The 24,046-nt window shown below is 42.7% G+C and overlaps 1 protein-coding gene across 3 annotated transcripts in view; it reads left to right on the top strand.

Annotated features, from left to right (window-relative positions):
• Window positions 1–24,046, top strand: part of arhgap21a (Rho GTPase activating protein 21a) — a gene marked incomplete at its 5' end in the record, with an annotated part of 77,268 nt that overhangs the window by 19,674 nt on the left and 33,548 nt on the right. For 2 of the 3 annotated variants that reach the window (XM_084565612.1, XM_084565611.1), the window contains 2 exons: window positions 15,364–15,592; window positions 20,509–20,697. Coding sequence is in view for 1 of the 3 variants with exons in the window: in XM_084565613.1 (XP_084421739.1) it covers window positions 20,509–20,697 (189 nt within the window). Of the gene's footprint in view, window positions 1–15,363; window positions 15,593–20,508; window positions 20,698–24,046 lie in introns of those variants that run through there. The other variant, XM_084565613.1, reaches the window with a different exon arrangement.

Genomic DNA, 24,046 nt, shown 5'->3' with positions numbered 1-24,046 from the left:
TAGACTGGCAAGTTGCTAAAACTAATGAGCTCTGGATTTATCTTAACCCCTACTGCTTTGTCTTTCTGTCTCTATACACTTTAGCCTTGCTGGACATTTAGTCATGACTTGTTGTCTTGAGGCCTTCTTAGTGGTGCCACGTGACGGGTCGATGTCCACTTCAGAGACGATCAACGTGCCATTGTCAAGATGTTTGATATCTATTGCCTTTTCCTCGAATGGAGAGTTTACTGTGACGTATAGGTGGACACGGTAAAAAAAGAATCAAAGTTTGACGTCCAGGACAGTTGTTAAAGTCATTTCTGATTCGAAAATGTAGATTTATTGCCTTTCTTGCCCAAGTAGTAGCAGAAACACAGCAGGTTTCTGAAATAAAATGAGGTGTTTGACATTGACTGAAACCCTCCAGTCTGGTCTGAGTCAAGACGATACACTGTAAAGAGCCACTGGCTTCATCTGTCTGTGTCTCCATAAAAGCTGAGTGTCTCGTCTAGTGCTCCTCACACGTTAACCCTTAACCTTTACCCTGAAGTTGAAACCTAATACCATTTTCCATCCCGGTAAAAGCTCAGAGTGTGTTTGTATGCACATGCATGTCACTGTTGTCCACCGCTGTTTGTTTGCTTAATCTTATTATCCGTAGAAGTCTTCTCCGTCCCCGGTAGAAATCATTCAGTCTTCGGCTAGCGGATTAGAAACAGATTTAATGCTTAATCAGTTGCTCCAGCTCAGCGCCGCCACCATCACTGACTTCTTCTCCTACATTACACACTCCCCTCCTCCCGGCCATATGAGCAAGTGGCAGTCTGTGGGGTTTGCTGGTGAAGCCATCTGGCCCTCAATATGGGCTTGCAGCGATACAAACAGCCCTTTCTCTTTCCCTCTTACAGTAACACATAAGCTCGCACATGTGCCTCATCCCAAACAATAGATGCTGACTCACAATTTTGTGCACCGCTTTTGCAGTTATTTGTTTGGCTGGGCAGTAATTTCATATTCTTGGAGACCTCTCTCTTCTGGAATAATTTATATCCAACTGCATTAAGGTTATCAAAGCTAACTCTACTTCTGCATGCAATTGGATATTTCTACAACCAATGATGTGTCACGCTATTCATCCCCACATAAAACATGCCCAAACAGTTTGATCGGACTGGCAGATGTTTGCCGGAGCATAATCAGTTCCCAACAGAGCGACTCCAGACCAACTTTCTGCCACAAACATTTTGTGCTTCCAGGCCAGTACCTTTGAGGTTATTCTTGAGAATATTCTGGACAGTTCTGGTTATTGTTTAAGGCTGCTGCAATAATAATAACACACATTTGCATAAAACATCCTTATTCGTTCACTCCCATGTTGATAAGAGTATTAAAAACTACACTAAAATAAATGTGTTTTAATATTTTAATCAATTGACAGTGCTAGTGAACATACATCTGTATATATTTGTACATATAATTTATGTATGGTGTGTGTTTTGATGATTTATTTATGGTTGCTGCAAGCAGAGATTCATTTCAAGGGTGAAATGATTAGAACAGAGAATTTTAACATTTCTCTTGTCTGCCTGAAGTGGTCGTAAATATTGAAGATATTGATGTATGCCATACAGCTGAGGTAAAGATGCTCACTGGAAAAATTCGTAAAGTTTTATGGCCACAAATCTACGCAAAACAGAATGCAAATATGACGACGGACTGTGACTAATAAAGGTGTGATTAATGTGGCATGTGAGATTTTAAAGAAGGTGCATCCCTGTGTGATTCCACCTGTTCTGATATGGTGGTATGGTATCATGAAGTGTTTGTATGTAAATGTTTTTGTAGTTTCCCTTTGAGAGCGATATGGCGATAAGAGAACACTGATCAAATGTCCTCGTATGTGGTGTAACCGTTTCCTGTTCCTGCTCTAAAATGTCATGTGAGCATAGTTCCTCTCTGCTCCTGTCTGATACCATTATGTCAAAATGATTCTTTATCTGTTTTTCTGAATCCTGGCCGGTTCACTTAGGCGCGTGTGTGTTGGTAAAATTGACGGTTGAAGCTCACTGTTAGGTGGCTCCTCTTCAGGGTTACTCATCAGTCAACGTGGACTCATTTACTCCAGATTAAGAACAGATTCAGACAGACAAACAGACGTAGAGCGGTGATTCCTCAGCCATGTGGCTTCAGGGTCTCAGCCCCCCTGGACAAACACAGGAGGAAAACATTCCAGTGAATAATGGCTGAGCTGCTCCACGCTGCGGGGAGAGAGGTGGAGAGCTAAATAGTCTTTTCTTCAGCTCATCTGGCCCAAGTCCTTGTTACATAACCGGGTTTTGTTGGACAGATTCAGAGAGCAGAATGGAACCGGTCTAAGAAAAGCAGAAGCTGTTGGTAGCTGTAAAGAGCCTCTGATGTTGAAAGGAGATGCTGTTTGGGTAAACACTCTGCAACGAATGAATACTTTAATTTTATTCTGAGTGAAACAAGGCAGACCTTTCGCTCACAGGCATCTAATATCATCAGCCAGAGGTCCATTCACCACTAAGTGACGTTAGCGTCCAGCTGAAAGACAACATTCTTCTCTCCTCGGCTAATACGGGACATTTTTGTCCGGTCACACCTGCCCCGCCCTCAGTAAATCCAACGTCTGTCTCTACGTCTGCAGCAGGTCACACGAACTCTCTTGAACCCCACCCTGGACTGCAGCCCTGGCTGACTGTCCATCATCTCTTGGGGCTCTTTAGTTTATCTGGATTCTCTCATTTCACCCGGAATTCATGGCCTTATCTCATCTATGACTCTCGGGGCTCCTTTTTCTGAGTAAAGCACTTACCCACCACCATTCTGCTTCCGTCACGTCCCATCTTTACTTGTAACTACTTCTACCCAATCCCCTGCACTGACTTAAGTGGGAAGCGGCTCAGACAAGATATTAAAAAATCTGATTGCAGGCGTGCTGATGCACAGAATCACTCAGACATAAATCAGACCTGCGTCTCGTGCTGCCAGATGAGCTATGAAGGAATGCTTTTCCCTGCAGCAACACGAAAGCAGCTGACATGTCAATACATTTTTTCCCATAGAGCTGAAAGTTTCTTCAGCCACAGCTTTTTCAACTTGCCACATCACATCTGCGAGGAGGGTTTTTAAAAAACTGCTCTCTTCAGCGACACTGACTCATGTTCTGTGTCGGAGCTTAACCATGCAACAACCGTGGTTTTTGCGGACACGTTTTCAATGGGACGGCAACATGATGTCACCAAGTGAGTTTCTGGGCGTGCACGTCTTAATTGATGAAGGCTCTGCGGCTAAACTCAGAGGTTTGATGAAGTGCAGCAAAGGGCGCCTGGAGAGAAGGGGGGAGTTCAGAGGACACACCCATTGGCAGAAAAGTGAGGGATGAAAGCAAGTGGAGAAGTGAAAAGGGGAGGGCAGATCTGCAGTATTGTGTACACACGGAAAGCACCATGGTGTTTTCCAAGGTCCATCATCCCACTCCGAGACACGACGCACGTCCACACTGACTCAGTGTGCGCATTTTCTCAAAACTCTTCCTCTCTGTTCCTCTCGGTCTGTTTCTCTCATTTTCTCCATCACACTCCCTCTCTCGCTGGGTCATAATAGCGTTGTAATTTACAGCTCTTGGTCAGCCCGGGGCTCTGATTGTGTGCTGTTTAAAGGGCGTGTCCCTCAGCGTCCCTCATCAGCGTTGGCTCCAGAGCAGAGTGCCTCTCTCTTTATAACCAATACCAGATCTGTCCCATACCGAATCTGTTACAGTCCACTGGATGCCTTTGCAGCCACGCAATGGCATTGGTGTTGCAGATAAAAATATGTCTTACGTATCGGTGTGCACCTTTTTGTGAATGTAAACGCCAGTAGAACAAAAACTGTCAATGCCATTGATGTTTTGTTAGGAGGACTTACGTTATCTGTAAGTTGAATTATTATTTACATTATATTTTAACACGATCTCAGTGAATGAAACTTTCACCTAATGATACTATCCAATAAAAGTTAAAATTGGTAGGTCCTGATCACCAACCAGCAGTCAGACAAAACTACCGGTAATAGTCCAAACACTGAGGCTTCTTTCTTTCTCGTTGTTTTTCTGGCTGATCTTCTCTGAAGCACAGCTGCTCTGCGTGAGCATCTCAACAATGGTGGACAGTTTGATTTTTACAAGTGGTCCAACTTTCTGGGCCTCTTGACATTCGGGTTTGGGCTTTTTTGTGGTCACATTTGGCCATAATTGAGGATGAACAACTGCATCCCATTCATATCAACATTGTTACATAATTCATGTCATCGGGGTTGTTGACGAGTCGTTGCAGCAGTTGATGTTCAGATTAAGTCATTTACTGGGAGCGGTAGCAGGCATTTTCAGTTATAGACTTATTGTGACGGCGTATACCACACAAATCAATGTATTTACATAATCAACACCATTTATGACGTTGACAAATCTTTACAGCCTAAAGGGAAAACCTTCCAAAACAGTTATGCTCAATTTATAACAGACAGAAGCGCCATGAACCTGGAACCATTAGCATTTTGGGTGACAAACAAACTGCTGAAACATTCGGACAACCTTTAAAAATCATATTTGACTAAATTTAAAAGAAAAAGTTTTATTAGTAAAGCCTGAAAAGTGTTGGCCTGGCCCTGTAAAGCCGCGTGCCAGCCATTTGTCACGCATGTAATAACTACAATCAAGACAATAATAGCCCTCGTTCCGGTGGCAGCGTTTAGCAGTGTGCTGCAGCTGCTGCACGTGAGAGGAACAAACATGAGACTTTGCCAGACGTTGCTTACAAAGATGAATATTTCACGTCCATTACATAGTACAGCTTATTTTTAGCGTTCGGTAGCATCTCTCCCGTCGCTTATGAATTTTAAATGGCGGTTTTGAATATTTCACCAGTCGACCAGAATAGCCGAGCGAGTGGTGCAAGAGATGACATGATGTTTAGTAGTTCCTGGGTGGATGCAGTCATAGGCGTCGGCTTCTGCCTTGGTTTGGTTTTCAGAATTGCTGTGATGTGATTAATAACATTTCATCAGCTCTTTTCACTTATTTCTGTCTCTTGTCTCTTTTTAACGTCATACTAAAATAAGATGAATAAAAACTGAGAAATGGGAAATCACACATGACAAACTGGTGCCTGCTAATTTCTGATGTTCTGATGTTTAGATGCTTGTGTCACTCTTGGTTCAACTTTTTCCAGCTGTTTTACATTTTGCTGACTGTTTAGCTGCAAATTAAAGCTTGTAGTGTGTTGATGGTTAAGTCTGATAGGGACTAGTAGATTGATGAGCCTGAATATAAAAACAGTTTGGTAGGGCCCTCATTTTTGGTTCTGTCGCATCTGAAAAGTAAGTATTTGCCATTTGAAGATGTTTCTTAGCTCTTTTGGAGTTGACGTTTAGCTTTTTTTCTGACATCCATACAAAGCAAGTGATCAAAATAATCAAAATAATCTTTAATCACAGTCCTAGTTATGATGTACTTGTAAGTGAAATACATCACGAAATCCCTTTAATCTTATTTGAGCAATAATCCAGTTCTAAAGGGGCGATAAGTACAGCATCCTACTCGCATACTCAGTTACTTGTCAGCCCGAGTTAATCCCATATGGTTTACTTCTCATCAGACACCACATGTCGAACCATAGAGACAGCCTGGACTAATTTATCCCCCCTGTAATGATTCAACTTTTAACAGAAAAGGTTTAGTAATGCCGATCACCACAGAGCTACATGTGTCTGCACTCCCTCCGTGTCACCCGTTACACTGTAGTTATGTATCCGTCAGGCATGCGTCTGGAATGAGAGGACCCTCCACCTCTATCCTCCCTCCGAGTCTATACCAGACCAACCTCAAACCTCAGCTATGGGAATTCCGAGATCAACTTACACCGCTGCTATATGGGCTCTTTATGAAGCACGCGTTCGCCAACGGCAGAGACACCGCTTCTTAAAGGGTCCTTTCAGACGTCTGGAAAGCCAAAGTTTACATTCGGGGTGGACTGGTTAGTCTGTACGCCTTATTCTTACATCTTAGCAGCCTAGGGGTCTGATTGATGACGTCCATGCCAAGTTTCCAGATGCGGGTGGTTTACGGTGCTCTGGATGAATAGTGGTGTCCATCTAAAGCTTCAACGGACCCTACAGAGCTACGCTGACTCGCAAATCCTGTGTCTGAGATGTTAAACCCGACCCTTTCACACCAGACTGCTCCCACAGTTAAACCCTGGTCATTCATGCAAAGCCTCCCACTGTTGTAGCATGGTTCAGACTTCTGCCAGACCTTCAGTAGGCCTACACCCAAATATTGCCCTATGAACATATATTTGTTTGATTAATACATATTCAGTTTTCAATTTTGAGATTTGCACCTGCAATTACAGCTCATCTCCATAGGTCCTGCCAACGAGAAATAAAGTGAGATCTTAGAAGTTAAACAGCATCAAAAGAGACATCGTCCAGAGTCTCCCCCACTGGAGAAGCATCAAATATTTCTTGTTGATAACTAACACAGTTCTGGAGCCCAAACAATGCTATTTGTACAGCGCTGATTAATGGCGGTCGCTATGGTGCTTATATTGGAGAGAGAACAAATGCAATATTATGTGAAATATTTCCATGAATAAGATGTAGATTAGAATCAGTCGCTAAATCTCATAGTAGTCTGGTAGGTATTAGGGAAGAAAGCAACCGTTATTTACAATCAATGAATAAATCTAGTCTTCTTTGTTTAATTCATCCATCTTTCAGTCAATTAAACCGTAATAAAATTACAAATGCTTGTTTTATGATTGTGTAGAAAAGTGGCCAACATGCAAATCTGTCGCATTTAAACATCTGGAATCAGGGATTTCTTCTTGATTTACTCAGTGATTTTATGGGATTAAAAACTTGAACCGAAAGAGTTCATTGTAATTCTAAACAGTGGGTTTTTATTTTTATTTAGTTCATTTGGTTGAACTCTTTATGAGCCTATACACAGGAAGAGACGACACAACAGAGACTCTGCGAGTTGTATGAATCACAGGCAACAAAACGGGTGGATGAATACCAAGTTGAACGGAGCGACAACCAATGGGAGCAACTGATACTGTTGATATTGGTTCCTACGACCAAATTCACCATGCTGATCGCAGGCTTGGAGTGTTGGGTAGATCCAGATATGACGAGAACTAGCAATATCTTCAAATTCCTCTTGTTTTACTTGGAAACATTTGGGGGGGGGGATTAGGAAGACAACCAGAGCCTGGAACATCCACCAGCGGCCGTCTATCAGCCACAAAGCGATCGACGATGAGGGAATCAGCTTATATAGTAGCGCATCATTCCATCCTGAAGCTAAGAAATAACAGGCGTGCAATAATAATAATAGTTTTGTGAAGACTGACAAGATAATGCATGATGACCCAGTGAGACCGACCTCACATCACTGTGTCAGCCTGACAGGAGGATGGTTGTGTCTTCATTAGCGCCTTCTGATGATCTAGTGCTCTTTGTCATCTTCCCTCTCCTGGGCCATATGGTTTCTCCCTGAGGAAAACCGTCCGGGCGACGAGGAGAAAAAACAGCCATAATTAAACGTCGACAGTGTTTTTTGGTTCAAGAGGTGTGGGTAGGGCTCTCATCAGAAACATATTTGCAGCTTTTCTCGCAGTGTGAGAGCAGCTGCTAAGGAGTGAATGCACACGCTACTGAATGCTTGATTGGCAGAGGCATTTATCTGAATGTGTCTAGGGACCTCTGGAGACAATTGTCCAGATCAAGCAGGGCTCCTTCACCGGGGAGCCTGCTAATGCACCAAGCTCATGCACCCGCCCCAACCCCTTCCTCCCCTCCTGGGCTGAGGCTTTTGTCTTCTCCCGTTCAGTTTTTGGGTGAGTGTCCAACCCACACTCCCCTCACTGCAGCCTTAGCTCCGTCCTGAAGGAAATCCCCCGAATTTTTTCTCTCCTGGAAGTTTGAAGCTGTCATGCTATTTTCCTCTGCTCCGCACAGATGGTCTCCATAGCAAACTGTGAATTTTGATTGTTGTTTTTTCTTTTTTTGGGGGGGGCCAGTGAAAGAAAACCAATGCACTGGCTCACATATACATCATGCATGAGTCGCAGAGTTGTTACGTCACAACTTATGTCTGAGTTGGTTACTTCTTGAAATGAAAAGCCGGCCGGTGCCAGCTTCCTCCTCACAGCCAAAGCATGCATGAGAACTGGCAGCTGTTGTATTGTTAATGGATTTTAATCGTTGAGAAGTATTGTAGCTAGAAGACTCAAATGCGTGTGCAGTCGCAGCCGCGCTAGATCCTACATGTTAGAAATGTTTTGGCTACAGGACTGTGCTCTGTTTTCTCCCATGCATATTGGAACACCAACATCTACAGGAATCACGTCATGCGATGGTTGTTTTCACAATCAATGATGTGGTTTCTAGGACCTGAAGGTGACTTTCCCAGACTACTTGTTTTAGGGTTGTTGGGGACCACCAGTTCAAAACTTCAAAATGTTAAGTTTACTATTATACAAGTTAGAGAAAAGCATCAATTGGTCACATTTAAGGCGCTGAGATTAGTGAAGATGACTGTATTTATGGTTGGAAACATTAGGATGGAGGATAAAGTGACCATAGAGACCATAAAAGCCCAACATCTTTATAATCATTGGTTTGTCCCAGTGACATAAAACCACACGGCCTTGTGTTTCAGAATCTGTAAGCAACAAATGTTGCTATAATGATAGTTATATAATATAATATTTTTTATAAACTTAGTGGTTTGACAGTTTACTCTTTGTCTAAAAGGTAGGAACAAACCAAACCGAAATCAAAGAACTACCACCAACGAAGGCTCTGACGTCGCTTCATGTTGTCTGAACCAACAATTTGCACTTGAACACCCCACAAAGACGGCAGCCAACGGCAAGCTAGGCGTTGAAAGCAAATAACTCTTGATACCAGCAGGTGGCAGTACTCTGATTGTCACTCAAAAGAGCATAGCTCTGAACGGCTGCTGTTATCTATGAGGCCAGGAAGAGATACAAACCATTGATAACACCCAACCCTTGGCTTGGTGTGTCGCAGCTACAATCTCGTTTCCTTTTTCAACCCTCTGAAGAGTGAAATATTTCCATTCTGCCTGTTTCATATTTTTGTATTTTCTTCTGTTTATAACATTTCCAACTGCAAACTGCTTCCTGCTTATTACTCTTTTGTGATTTCTTCCCTGCCCTGCTGTGTACACCCAGAACACCTTCCCTCCTTCCTGTGCATTTGCAGACGAGAGTGCAGTGAAATTATATTACAGGCCCTCATACACAATAACCTACTCAAGCATCGCCTCTTACACTCACTTATCTGAGCCTAAAACAAGATCAGTCTGCCACGGGATCTTCCTGATCAGCACCTGCAGTCTGTAACCTCCCCACAGTAGTCGATCGCTGGGTTCGCAACCCCCCCCCCAGGGCTGTATGAAGACGGGCTTTATGGGTGTGCAGCAGTGTGGGCGAACAGTGAGAGCAGTCTGTCCCCTGGCCCTCATTAGCCAGTCCTTTGTTACAGTAAGCCATACCTCGCGGAGCCCAGATGCAGCATGTCCAGATTAGATCTTACACCCGCCAGGAGTCCTGAAAAGCCTCCCCTGAATCGAGCCTAATCCTCCTGCAAGACTTTCTCTTTTCTTCTTGCTCTCGGCACCACACACAGACGCACAAAAAAACACACATTCACAGCCGTAGATACACAGAGTTGGTCACACACGAGCACCAATCGGAGACTTCAGAATTACTTATTGTAGTTTTTGGAGCCCTGTCGGTGCCTTGTGTCTTTAATCCCCGTCCAGAAATCCTGTCAGCTGCTTACAGACCGCAGGCCCTTTTTCTCTTTTGTTACACAAATCAGAGCTGCAGATAATCATCTAATAAATCCTGGACTCCAAGATTTGAGTGGATTAAAATGAAACGGCATCGCAAAACAACCTGGTTTTCATTGTGTTGTGTCCTCCAGAAATGTAAACATCTCAAAGAGTTTCACAATTGAGGAAACACAACTTTGGCTGTGAGATTTTGGACTTTGGGGATATTTCTGTGACGTGCTGCTTTGAATGCAAAATATAGAACAGCTTCAGCTCCTTGGACTTGTCTCTGTCCTGGTGGTTCAGCACACCACTAATGTAATTTCAGCTCACGAGTGGTCTTAAAAATCCCACACCAGTCTCTAAAAAGCTTGTCGATTTCTCCATCCATGTCTTTATTTCGCCACATCCGCGGTCTCCAAGTTGTCTTTGGCTGCTCTGGTAATGTTGTGTGAAGCCACAAGGCCATTTGTAGAATTATCAGGAGGGGGAATCCAAAACCAAACTGCGCTGTGTGAGCGCAAGAACATACAACGAGGGCGGCGAGTGCCACCCTCCACACCCACTGGTGGAATTTCACAGGCGTCCGCGACCATGCTCAAGTTGATTTCATCAACTGGACCACGCTGGTATTATTGGCTGGAACTGCTTTTTTTTGGATGGACCACGTTGCTTATAATTTACGCCTACGTGTCGTCTCATAAATTTCTTCAAAGAGTTTTCCTAGCTGGTGTTAAAGAGCTGTTTTATTGTGTGTTTGAACATGGCCAGAATCCTATTAACCCGTTTCTTCTTTTCTCTGCTTTATATCAAGGTATTTTGAGGACTTTGGCCTCAAGGAAAATGGACAGTTTCACATGTTCAGTTCATTAAAATTAATAAATTGGGGCGGTCTTTGCATATCCAGGTCACAAACTACCCGTAAACTAATCCAAACACAAAGATGAATCAGAATTAAAGACTATCAACTTTACGACCTTCATGAAAGTATTTAAGAATTTATTTCAAGACCAATAGTGGGCAATCAGATTGCAAGTGGCCAACATAAAAGACATGTACGAACACCCCCAGGACGCATTAAGATCGTACTTGAGAGATCCGATCTTAGACCATATCTGGAGGTGGTCTGCGTCACATATGTCCGCATTCCTTTGGTTGTGTGAACGCAATACGTCCTGAGTCACATTATTATGTGGTTTCAGTAAAAGCCTTAAAGCTCACACCATCTTTTATTTCAGGGTGGGTGAAGACATGCCAGATCGGTTCTTATGGTGAATCCTAGGTCTATAAAGAGTATCTTTAAAATATTTGCTGTTCAACCTGGATGTTCTTGCATGCCCAACCATCAGTCCAAGTTTATTTGTCTTTTTACTCTATGACATTGACATGATTAATAAACCAAGTCGTTCCACTTCACCTGAGCTCCTGTAATATTGGTTTATTGCTGCATTGACGCTAGCAGCAATAGAGTGACAAGCTACAATTCATTTTCAATACAAGCTATGAAGCTATGAAGCATCAAAGTGGTGCCTAACACTTGTCTCTAAGTGACAGGGGTAAAGGGCTATGTATCAAAGTTGAAATGGGTTCAGTTCTTATCGACACTGTGTGACGCGTCAATTAACAGCGTTTGTTTCACTAGCACAACGAGCTTGAGGAACACTTCAACTTCTACTCAACAACAGTGTAGCCGTGGGTATCGCCACTGATTTTCTGAATCGATTTGATTCCAATTGACAGGGTCTGTATTGGATTCAATATGAATTCATTTTTAGATATTTCGGTCTCAAAACTATTTTACTTCGTTATGAAAGAGATTGTCTCATAAGTAATGTTGTCATTTGTTCCAGAGATTTGGCTTTTACACGATATTTTACCTCTAGTTGACACATCTTGCATTTGGATTCTGTCCAGCTCTTCTCTGTCGTCATACTTTTTTTTAAAAATCCAATCAGCTTTCAGGCCTGAAGCGTCTGTCATGTTTTGGATCTTCCTACACATGGACTAATCTCATTGAGCGGTCTAACAAGATTTGTCGTGCGAAACCAGTCATGCGACGCTGCGGTGAGATTTCTAAAAAGACAATGCAGGAAGTTGCGTGTTAAAATAAAATAAAAATCCAACTGAAAGGAGGAGCTTCCTATCAAGGTCACTTTAAATGCAGCTTACGACTACCAAATCATTTTTATCTGGGCTTAGCACCAGCCAAGACCTTTGTGATTGGTTTAAAGGAGTACAAACAATCTCAGGATGATTGTAAGTGTAGGGCTGTAAAAGACTACTCTCATCTACATGACCTAAATTATCCCTAAAGAGTTCTGCCCAAGCCACAGTTTCCCTGCTGGTCAAACAAACCAATCTGAATCAAAAAACAAACACATAAATCCTTGTTTTCACTTTTTCTTTGTATTTTCACATCCAGCCGTAGCAGCCAACTGGACCGGCATCAGCCTCTGCGTTAACTAACATCAAAGGAAGTCGGAGGAAGTGAGATGGACCCACGGACTTCTCGGCGCTATTTGCTGATCCGAACATAAACATAGACACACTCGCAAACCATGAAATCACACGAGCACCCACGGAGAACACCCCAGTTCAGTGGATGACATTGTTGTGCTGTGGTTTGTTGTCCCGGCAACAGGATAATATTCCTGGGTGGCGCGTCTAGTTTTCTTTTGGTGTTTGCGTGTCACCAAATACGATTCCTATCTGACAGGATTTCCATTACGTTAGACGGACATTACATGATCTGAAATCTCTTCATGGAAGTAATGAGTCTGTGTAGTAGACTGTGTGGTCCTCATATACATATATATACGATTACAGTCATTCTTATGAGACTTAATCCCTGTTCTTGCTTCCACAAGTCAAGTGTCTCAGCTGCCGACTTCTATTTCTGCCGTCTTTTCCATACCGAGCACCCCATGCTATCTTGAGCCGAGTGAATGTGGTAAGGAGACGCTCATAACCAAACACTGAGAGGGAACATTGCACGACGTGGTTCCTGATTTCATTTCCACGGTGACTGCTGCCTCGAATGGCAAATATTCCCCAGAATCAAAATACTCCGGTATTGACATTTATGCCATTTAGCAGACATTAGTTGACTACAACTAATAAATAACCCTGGAAACATATCAAGGTGTTGGAGACTGATCCATTGTCTTAAAGTAGCCTCACACAGGCTTGTTCAGTGTTTAGTAACAGTCTATATAAACAGCACAGCGTCCTGATGTTGCAGTTGGAGCGGCACAAATGCTGCGGAGAGCTCTCAGATGAAAATGTGATTAATTATTAAATCGATGTTTTGGTCCCGTCTCTTTCTCCTCCTCCCGCTCCAAACCGTCTCCTAAAAATAAAAGGCGGTTGCCGAGCTGCCGTGGAGTTTGTTTGCCTTAAAGGATTCATGAGGTATTCCCTTGTAGATGTGAAGGTGTTTGCAGGTCGGTCGCAGAGTTTAGATTTCCACATTCGTATCCACCAGGATATAATTGAGAACAAATTGTTTCCGAGCAAAGAGGCAGGGTATCGCTAACATGCTCAAGGTTGCTTTGGTTATTAGGAGACGCACTTTGGGCTTAAAAGGATCGCATGTAGTTAGTAGTTTACTGTATCACCTTCCCGTCATCTCTTATGTAATCCTTGTTGGTGTCTGCAGACACTTTGAAAAGCTGGAAATGCCAAAACCTGCTCGGAAAACGACGTCAGGTGAAAGAAGATAATCCTTTGTGACACATAAAACCTCAAATTGTGTCCATGAGGGATTCGTTTTGTCCACATTACTTTTTATTTAGTTGTGCTAAAGACGCCGCACAGATGTTCTGAATGATTCGCATTGCTTCGAGACCTGGAGTCAAGTGGACGTCAGGTGGAGCAAAGCCTTGAAATGAGAGACATCAATGAACTCTGTGACGTAATCCCAATAATAATGTACGTTGATGTGTAAATTCCCGACTGTCCACAGCCTTTGCTTTTTGTTTGACAATAAGATGCAGTGTTATTCATGTGTGCAAGTCTCATCTGATTCAAATTTTCCAAACTAAAGGTCGTTTTAGGACAATATGCACCGGTCAGGCATAACATTATGACCTCCTAATATTGTGTAGGTCTCCCTTGTGCCTCCAAAACAGTCGTCACTCATCAGAGAATGGACATGGGCCTTCTGAGGGTGTCCTGTGGTGGCCTTTGGGTCCTATGATTTGAGGGGAGGGGCCTCTGTGGATCATCCCACAGATACTTGATCAGTTTGGGATCTAGTGAATTTGGAGGCCAGGTCAACACCTTGTGCTGTTTTTCAAAGTAGAAGAGACACTCAATTCATTTGTGTGACACACACGGTAGCGGAACATATGTACCAGCAGGACGTTTGCTGGAGACTTTGTTGTGTGTTCAAGTGCAACTTTTCGATTCAGACACAGATGGCGTGAAGCAACGTTACAGCTGGTTGCCAGTAGTTCTTTAATCTTTGACGTCTGTGTGATGTGTCCATGCCTTTAGCTTGAGATCATCAAATGATCCTTTAACCTTATTCCAGCGCCTGTTTTATTTTAACGTGTCTCCCTTTGCTACGTCGTACATCAGTTAAGTAAGCCTAACTATGACATGGATGAAAATTAGCTTCATTTTACTCCCCGTACATGTTACATATTTGCTGTACTCATCCTGATATAACTCTGTTTAGCTGTACGGTCCCTTTTATCATTTGTCCATGAGTTACTTGTGTTTATGCCACTCGCGGTATTCCCTCTGACCACCATGTGTGCCACCCAGGCGTCAGTCCTTTGTAGCTACCAGATGAGCTGCAGGCATGCGAAGGTGGGCGGATTAGTTGTACATTTTTGTGCCTCATGGATTTCACAGTCCCTGTACGCTTCCTTACCTGCATTAGTCCCACTTGGCTTTCATTTGTTCTTATGATTTATTGATTAGCCTGGTTGCTGTAAGTGCACGCGCGTGTTGGCAAGCGCACAACTACTAAAACTTTTAATTTTGGCAGCGGGACAGGAGAGTGAGATGAAGGAGGCAGGAAAGGAAGAGAATTCACTTCTGGCCGCCTGGTGTGTGTGTGTGTGTGTGTGTGTGTCTGTGCATACTTCAGAGGGAGTTTTGTGTGGTGAGTGGGTGGGTGCGTCAGCCAGTCGGCCCGTGCTCTCTGCAGTGCTTTCAGCCGCTGTACTCTCCTCTCGGCTGAGTGGAAACATCATGTGTCTGTGGGACGCCCAGAGGAACAGCCCCGTTTCTCCGAAGTGAGACCAGAGCAGACAGTCCAAGGCAGAGAGGGGAAGGAAGAGGGAGTAAAATGGGCTTAGCTGGAAACTTGGAGTAGTCTTTCCAGAAGAAAAGACGACCTAAACCACACAGAAACAGAGGTACTTTTTGTGGATCTGTTCTGCTACCTGGACGTATCACCTCAGACTTGGCTATGCCATGCTGGCCCAGAGGAACGGGCTGCCTGCAGGCTGTAAACCGGTTCCTCTGAAGGACCACCCCGACCTGCGGGATGTGGACGTGAACGCAGAGGGGTGCTGCTCCCTCTCTCCATCCCCTTCATCTGGAGGTTGTCCCTGGGCACGGCTAGCTGGGGTGGACGGCTGCCTGTCAGAGCCCTACTGCCTTTGGTTCCAGCTCTTGGCCAGAGCGTACTGGGGCGAGGTGGAGCTGGGGCTCACCAGTCCCAACCGCAGCGTGTCCTGGGCTCGGCTTCGAGAAGCCTCCAGGAAGAACTGCGTCCGGTCTCGGGTAAGGAGAGGACAGTTCTGCATGGAGATGGAGAGCATCCATGCGCTTTGACATTACAAGGATACAATGTGTTAACAGCTTTAAGGCATTTTGGAATACCTTGACTCCCTAAAACAATAAATAAATAAATAAATAAACGTGTAGAACGGATATCAGTATCTGGCTGAGGCGTATAGGTTTACATGGGAAGCATCTGAGAGGGGAGGAGAGGTTAGGGGCGGCTACACTTTGTTGTGCTGTCTGAGGAATTTTGTGTGCGTCATCCTGCTTTCCAGCAGCAGGGTAGTCCTGTTTCACTGACCGATATCTTCTGTAACGTGAGTGTGTCGGAGTGTGTTTGGTTTAGGTTTCGTTTATTGTTATTGGTCCCTACGGAGGTTTCAGAGCGACACTTTTGCATTGTTTTTTGTTCCAGCTGTGTGTATTAGGCCAGCTCATATTTTCAGGATTTCTTCTGAACTAAAACTATGACAACAGCCAGGCTTTATTTTCTGAGTGGACCAAAGCTTGGGTCAGCTGGGCCCAACTTAGGAATGTAAGCCACATTTTCCTATGATAAAGCAAATGAGAGTGACTAATGCTAAAGCTTTAGGGGGAGAGAGAGAGAGAGAGATTTGGAAAGAGAAAGTGGGAAACCTAGGAGTGACTCACACACTCAAATAAATAGCAAGTAACGCCATTCAAATTCAGTCATCTTGTATACAAACTGGAATAGGCATGCAAATGATCCATCCTGCAGGCCATGGCACCATATGGCAACACACACTTCAAACCCTTAATGGGGTCTGTTATGAACAGATTGCATGCATAATTGAGGTATATTTATCAGGTAATTGTGTGACCTTGCTCGGAGCAGATTTACTGTATTGTGCGATTTGAATATGGAAAATCTGTACAAGGCATTGTGGGAATCTATAGTTTCCCTGCACTCTGTGCTGCTGTATAATTCAACATGTTATATATAGAGGCAGAGATGGAAAGTGTGTGTGTGTGTAACTCTGCCATGGGGCATTTAAGCCAAATGGCTTAGCTATTGCATAACGTGACATTAAATTTTAAGCATAAAATCATATCAAAACAAACAGCTGACTAGCACTGCGTCAGCTCCTTTCCCTCCTCCTCTCAGTTACATTATGGACTGTGGCTTGCTTCCAGCTCCACTGGGTATTGGCGGTGATTTCACCAGTCATACCATCAACCACACCCATCCCGGTCTCCGGAGACCTCTACATCTGCTGCTCCCCGACAGGCAGATGAGAGGTGTGGAAAGAAAAGCGAAGGGGTAGTAGCTGTGGCGGTGGGGAGACTGTCTTTGTTTTGGATCCATACCTAAGATGTATTTTGGTAGGAGGAGAGCCTGCGGAGAGATCTGGGTTGAGGCCGACACTCTTGGCTGCCTCTCGTAGCCTGGAGCCGCTACGTGTTAGCGGTTATTGCTAACGTGCACCCTGTGGTGCGGCGGTTCAGCTCCATCATTACTTTGATGATGGATGTGACAGGAGTCGCTCTGCTCAGACAGCTCTCAGCAGCAGGAAGGATTAGTGATGGGGCAATACGCAGTGGCTGTGATTAAAAGTTACAGAACATTTCCCGTTTTATGTCGACGGTAGTTTTGGTTTCACAGAACTGATTCAAAACAGAGTAAATTCTCAGGGGTATTGTTGCATTTATACTTGGTCTCTGACACATTTCATGGATAAACAAACTGATTACTTCTTAGTCACTTGAACATTTTGTGTAAAACTACACATAACTGTCCCATGATGTGTTCAGGATGCTTGTTTTTCAATTAGAAACCTCAAGATTTTTGTTTGCTGAAACGTTTAGCTTCCTAAGGACCTTGATTTTGACCACCTGTACTCCCTCTGTATGTTTGTGGACTACCAGGACTCGAATGACTCACTCTATTGTCAGCCTAGCTACAGGTGCCATTCGAGACACAGTCAGTGTAAACACCTGTTTGTTGCAGGAACGTCTGAAACGGGGAGTTTTGCTGCTGATGGCGGGGCATGTGTTGTGTTACGCTGGCATGAACGTAAACGTTACGTAACGCCAGAGCCGCCAGCGTTTAAGGGTGGTTTTTATCCCGCGTTAGTCACAGTAGGAATGTAGGGGATAAAGTCTGTCATCATGCAAACACGCCAAATAGCCTTGCAAAAAGCCCCAAATGTGCAGTAACCTAAGCCATATGTATGGATGTGAGGGGCAGGGAGCAGCACCAATGAGGCTTAAAAGGGCAATCTTTATTATTTTGACAGATTTTGTGACGATAACCCCAGCTGAACATAATTCATACCAGTTTTCCTATAACAAAATGTTTCTGTATTTGCAGTCAAGCTATAAAAATACATTTTAAACCGAGACTCACCTGCTTCTATAGAGAAGATGATATGTTTCTCACTGTTTTGAGAGGGCCCAGAGGCAGAGGAGATCTTCATTTAAACTTTCATGGAATTTAGAGTCAAATGTAAGGCCTTGTTCAGACTTGGTATTTACACATGGCCTGACTGATCTGATCACAAGTGGCCAGCTTTAAGCACAGCTCTGGAGATGGTCTGTGCCACTTGCAGCCGCATTCCTTTCGTGATGTGCGCATGTTTAATGGCTTTGACCGATGACAGAGTTAGTCAGTTGACCTACTCAACTGACTAACTCTTGCATAAGTGAAGTTATGCCTCATTCAGAGAACACACATAACGTCTATTAAAAATGATGATTTTCACTTCACGGGTTGATGGAATGCAGAGTTTCAGAATATTTTGAAAACAAAACGTTTGGCCCTGTTCAGCCGAGGTATTTACATGTGACCTGAATGATCTGATTACAAGTGGTCAGCTTTAAGTACAGGTGTGAACACACTCAAAGTTATGTATTCTGAGACCCATATATGTAATGTATATGGGTCTCTGATAAATAAATAACACTAATTCAACACTTTCTATCATGTCACTGTGGCAGGTCGCTCACCCAACAAATAGTTCCTGGTTCTGAAACAACAGCAGCTCTTTGTACAGTATTCTATTTTACTGAAACTTGCTTTTTGCATAATGAAGCACAAAACTGTGATCAGATCTCAAGTGGTCTAGAGAGATGTATTTTAATGCTAGTTGTCAACACATCACTTATTGTTAGATCCCTCTGTGGGCATGTTAACACCAGGTCTGAAGAGAGTCTTTGAGGTAAAGACAAAGTCCAGAATCGGTAAAACAATCATTTAGGTTGTGGTGGAAATAGGTGAGGTTAGATATACAGTTTCTATATTTGTTTTTTCTAAGTGCTTCCCACTGATATTGTGTTACTAGTGTTTAAATTTGAAATTGTCCACTGTAATTGTATCAGTTTTTTGCGATGACAGATAGCAAAAACATGGCCAGCAGCAATTATTTATGCACTGATCTTTCATAAAGAAACACTGAAACGTACAAACTAACAATGCAACCTCTTGTTGACTCTATCTTCTTTTTCTGAAACCACAAACCGACACCTTGTTATTCAGCTGAAACAACCTGCTCCTCTGTGATTCCAACAAGGGATTTCTTGTGTTTTTAAATCAAGCCTATGAGTAAGATCTTTGCAGAGCCGGGGGCTGTTTTATCTTTGAAAACACACTTTTCTTTGTTTCTCACAAAACCACTTTTACTTTACACAATTACCAAGGCTGATGTCAGTGGAGTGACTGCACTTTTGTGGTTTTTGAATTTGTTCTCACATGGAAATAGCAGTGTTGTGGTCAGGGCGCTCTGACAACAACCTCCCCACGGGAGATAAAGATAAATTTGAGGAGATTTAAGGGTAAAGATTGAGGAAAATATGTCGGTTACACAATGTATTGTTTATTTTTTGTGTTTCTCTTTGACCTTCTGCTCATATATCCCTAAAAGACAAGTTTGAGATGCTGACACACCAAGCTGATGATCAACCTTTTGTCGGTGTTGTTGAGCATCAGTAACCCTAGTTTTTGTGGTTTGGCAGCGTTGGCACTAGTTGGACCCATGTTGGTGGTTTTTCAGCTGATTCACCATCATAAAATCCATAGAATAAACAAACTGTAGACCAAATGGTTAGCATGAGTCAGGGGAGGCTCGCTCTGTACAATGTCCGTAGCTCTTCCTAGGCTGCTAGCTTAGTGTAGCCCTTCTGGTTTCTGGCTGCAGTCTTTGTGGTGTGTTCAAATGCAACTTTCAGCCTTTGTTGCTAGTAGCTTCTTGAGATTTGGTGTGTCTGGGCCTTAAACCCATTTATAGTACTACACATAAAATTGAGGAATCTGCCTACAAGAATCTCATTGTTTATTGACTTTATCGTAAACTGAGATAACTGTTATAATGTGTAGCAACGGGTAGCACCATAAAAACAACGACCGAACGATTGAGGTGACAAAAAGCACTGCAGTGTGAGGCAGTTTAATCCAAAAACCCAAAATCTAGATGAAAATCAGAAAACAGGGAAGCACGAGGAGCTGAACAGAAACACCAGAAAACATGAACAGGTAAATGCAGAGTAAGAAATGAGCAGAACAAGCAAGTAACTCAACAGACAGTTTGACAATGGCAAAGGCAGGACTATATATACCCACACACACAGGCTGAGGGGTTGACGAGACACAGGTGAAGCTAATGAGGACGGAGCCACAAGGAGAAACCAATCAAATAATCAAAGGGTAGAAAATACAGGAAGTAAAGCAAGAAGCAAAACACCAAGGAAGAAACGTTCAAAATAGAAACAGGAAACGCAAAGAAAAACAATAACTGGGATATACTTTTCTTAATTTGACTGTACAGAAATAAAAGTGGCATCTTCTCATCTCCCGAAACCTTTTAAAAACATGTCCTTTCCTGTTTTCATGAACAGTCGGAAGTCTACGTTCTTTTTGAAGAGTAGAACTCAAATTTCTGTTTGTCTTATCTTCTTTTCAGGCCAAACAGAAGGATGGGCGCGATCAGAGCGAGACGTCGGCCACGGCTTCTCCTGGGGCCGAGGAGGAGCCTTTCTCCTGGCCGGGGCCCAAGACGCTTCACCTGCGCCGGACCTCCCAGGGCTTCGGCTTCACGCTGCGACACTTCATCGTCTACCCGCCCGAATCTGCCGTCCACAATTCACTCAAGGTGACAGAACATAGTCTCTCTCCTCTCTGATAACCATGGGTCATATAATATTTATAATATCATAATATACATCATATGAAATAACAAACATCATGCCCTTTTTAGTTGTTAATAGAGTTTATATGCTTGGATAGAAAGCTGTAAAAAAGGCGGCACCTTTTCATTTAACAAGTTTTATTGCCTTTCTCCCATTCCCATTCAGTTTTTCCTTCCGTTCTTTCTTCTTATCTTCTCTGATAACTTTGTTCTCGCTGTCAAAGTCCCAGGAATTATGACTGCTGGTCAGTTTTTCAGATTGTAATCGTAAAATGTGACTTAATTTAGCTGTTTAGTGTCTATACGGATTAGAAACCAGATTTGTGTGCTGCGATGGGAATACGCATTCAAACAGAGTTGAGACAGTAAGCTTCCATGTACGTATTAAGTTTTTAAATATTTTGCAGTAACCTTAGGGCACAGCTATGAATAAACTTCACAAACAAGGAGAAGAAAGAAGTTTCCGATCTGTAAAGATGTAATTCTTTCCAGTATGAGCAGCTCTTCAATTTCCCTTTGCACAACAGTTGAGAGGAAGGAGGAAGTAATTTTTTTCTCCATCCTGTATAACTATTTCAAATTTTTCCTTTAGTAATATTCCCAGAGTTAGAAACACAGGATGATCCAGCATAACACACATTAGATTTTTATGTATACATGGTTTTAAATATAAAAACACAGATATTTGTACTTCATCTAAACCATAAATGTGATTGATTTTTTACTTTCAAAGACAGGGGCGTCCATAAAAGGTACTTAGGCTGTGAGATATTTAGTTGTGAATAATTGCACAATAACATGCTTCAGTGGAATTTTTTATATACTTTTTTTAATGTAACTGGAAGGGAGATTTTCAAGTATGTGTTACTCTTATTAACGTCTCAGCTGCTCTGAAAGTTTATACCTCAGTTCACAATAGCTTTCTTTATCTGTTTCTTCTTGTTTTGTTTTTACTTTTGCTTTCTTCTTGTCCTATAAGGCACCTTTCTGCAAAATTATTCATTCATACACTTCAGATTCTGCTTGCTTTCCACAGCGTTAATGCTGATTTGATCACGTTCTGATTTCCCAATCTACGGTCAAGCCGAGGTCATAATAACAGGATGTGTGCGTGTTAATCGTACGGTAAAAGGAATCTTTGAGATCTGATTTCTTAATTTAATTAAGTAGACGCAGCACCGACTCAAAAGAGCTGATGGAAATACTTTGCATTCTGTAATGTAAACACAGCTGTGGTTATTTAAATGTTAGCTAGAGTAAATAACAGGCTTTAGTGCGACTGCAGAGTCAATATGCTCGTGTAGTTTTAGCCGTAGCAGGTGTATAGTATATAAATACGGCAGAGTTTTTTCAGCGCCTTTTTCTGACTTGTTTCATCCCACCTGGGAACTCTGCCAGCCATCCGCTGGATAACATCAGCGCCAATCTGCCCTCTGGTATTAATCCTAACGTTACAGCACTTCCGGCAGCTCCTAATGGGCACAGACTAACACGGGCTAAAGGGCTTTGGGTGCATACGACAGGGCTCCTTTAATGGGAATAGTGGGCTGGCGTTTCGAGTCGGCTTTCTCAGAGCTTATCGTGACCTCCCTCGTATTAGTTTTTGTAAGTGATAATTCAGGATAAGTCAGGTTTACTTTTCTCTGAAGTGTATTTTGACAACCTCTTCTGTTTGCACAGAAGGATTTCCTACAAAGTTAGCATAGTACGTTCTGTTTATAGCTTTTGGCTTTGGTCGTGCATGTTGAAAGAGAAACTGTGGCACGACAGTTAGGATTTTCAGACATTTGTGTAACCAAAGAGATAGACTGTTTCTCCCAGAGGTCTTCTTGGGTATCACAGCGGTGTGTCGGGCACTTTTAAGTCCAGTATGGGCCAGTTTTATCTCCTCTGATCTCTCTTTAACTTCCACTGTGCGAACTGAGAAGGAGTTTGTTCTCTAACATATGAAACTGCAAATTCATCTCCTGCATTGGCACAATTCTCAACCACAAAGTTTTTTTTTTACTCATCCTTGTAGAAAGAATCACACAACTAAAATAAAATGTTGTGTTGCAAGATTGGTCTAGACTGTCTAGAGTCGTAAAATGTGATTCTGGGAAACCCTAACCAGCTACTTGAGGTTATGCAACCTCAAGTGACAAGGCGAGGGTTTAAAAAAGTCCTTGTGCATTCATCACGTCTTCTTTTAATTACTTTTAAGGCCTTGGATTGGAGCTGTTGACTAATCACAGTTTGAGGATATCGGGGTTAGCTCGAAGAGAGTCTTAAGGAAAGCCTTGGGAGAGCAGGGAGTCTTAAAGGATACGCGGGGAACATATGTGTGTCAATGAGGGGAGGTGGATTAAAGCAGGAGAGGGTGGATTTTAACTGGCTCTGAGGGAAATTAAAGCTTTACGTGTTGAAGAAATGGAAAAAACACAAACATGGCTATGAAGTGGCTTTTTTTTTCCTATAAAAGATAGTTCCTCTGTCAGTAAAACCTATTCCTCTAGAGATTGTTTAAATAACACTTATATGGATCATTAATTCATCTGTTCATTACTTTTCTGTGGATTTGTGATGATGACTGTGCATGTCTTTGGATTTGGCAACTCCTGTTTCTTTATGTGTGTGTTTCTGTTTAGTTGTTTTAATGACACTACTGTAAAGCTGTAAAGCTGCCCAGCTTAAAGTACAGGTGTGTTCCCACCTAGTATTAAAATGCGCCTTGAGCCGCTACTCAAGACCAATCATAGTTTTGTGTTCGCTAATCAAATAAACGCCAACATCTTTTGGTGTGCAGTAGATTATTGTACAAAAAGTCGCTCTCTAGATCGCTACCTACTCTGAAAGCTGATTGGACGACAAATACCACAGATCTCTGAAACCAATGACAACTGTAGTTTTGTGAAAATCTCTTTCATAACTACGTCAAATAGTTTTAAAGCTAAAATATCTTGGAGCTGATTATGAATCAGACTGAGTCATGAAATCAGTAGTGTTATCCAGCCCTAGTCTGTGATATGTTCACACCTGTACTTAAACCCGCCAGCATGTGATCAGATCACTCATTTGTTCTTTTAAAAAGCCTGAAACTATAGACAATGATATTAAAACGAGAAAAATCAGCAAATTATCACTTGTGTGAGGCTTGAACTACATAAATAATAAATAACTTATTCTCTGTTGATCAACTTGTCATATATGTCTGTGAACTTTCTCAGTATTATCTAAAGAAAAACTCCAGTCCAGTTGGGCTTTGTGTTAGATGATGTTAAGTTTTGCAGCTGTGAAACATTTTGTGGAAAGTGGAAGGGTTTTTAATGGGGCT

The sequence above is a fragment of the Chelon labrosus genome (assembly GCF_963514085.1).
Source record: "Chelon labrosus genome assembly, chromosome: 18".
In the NCBI taxonomy this organism is placed as follows: Eukaryota; Metazoa; Chordata; class Actinopteri; order Mugiliformes; family Mugilidae; genus Chelon; species Chelon labrosus.
Note: the sequence above shows the minus strand (reverse complement) of the source record. Positions and strands in the feature narration are given on the sequence as shown.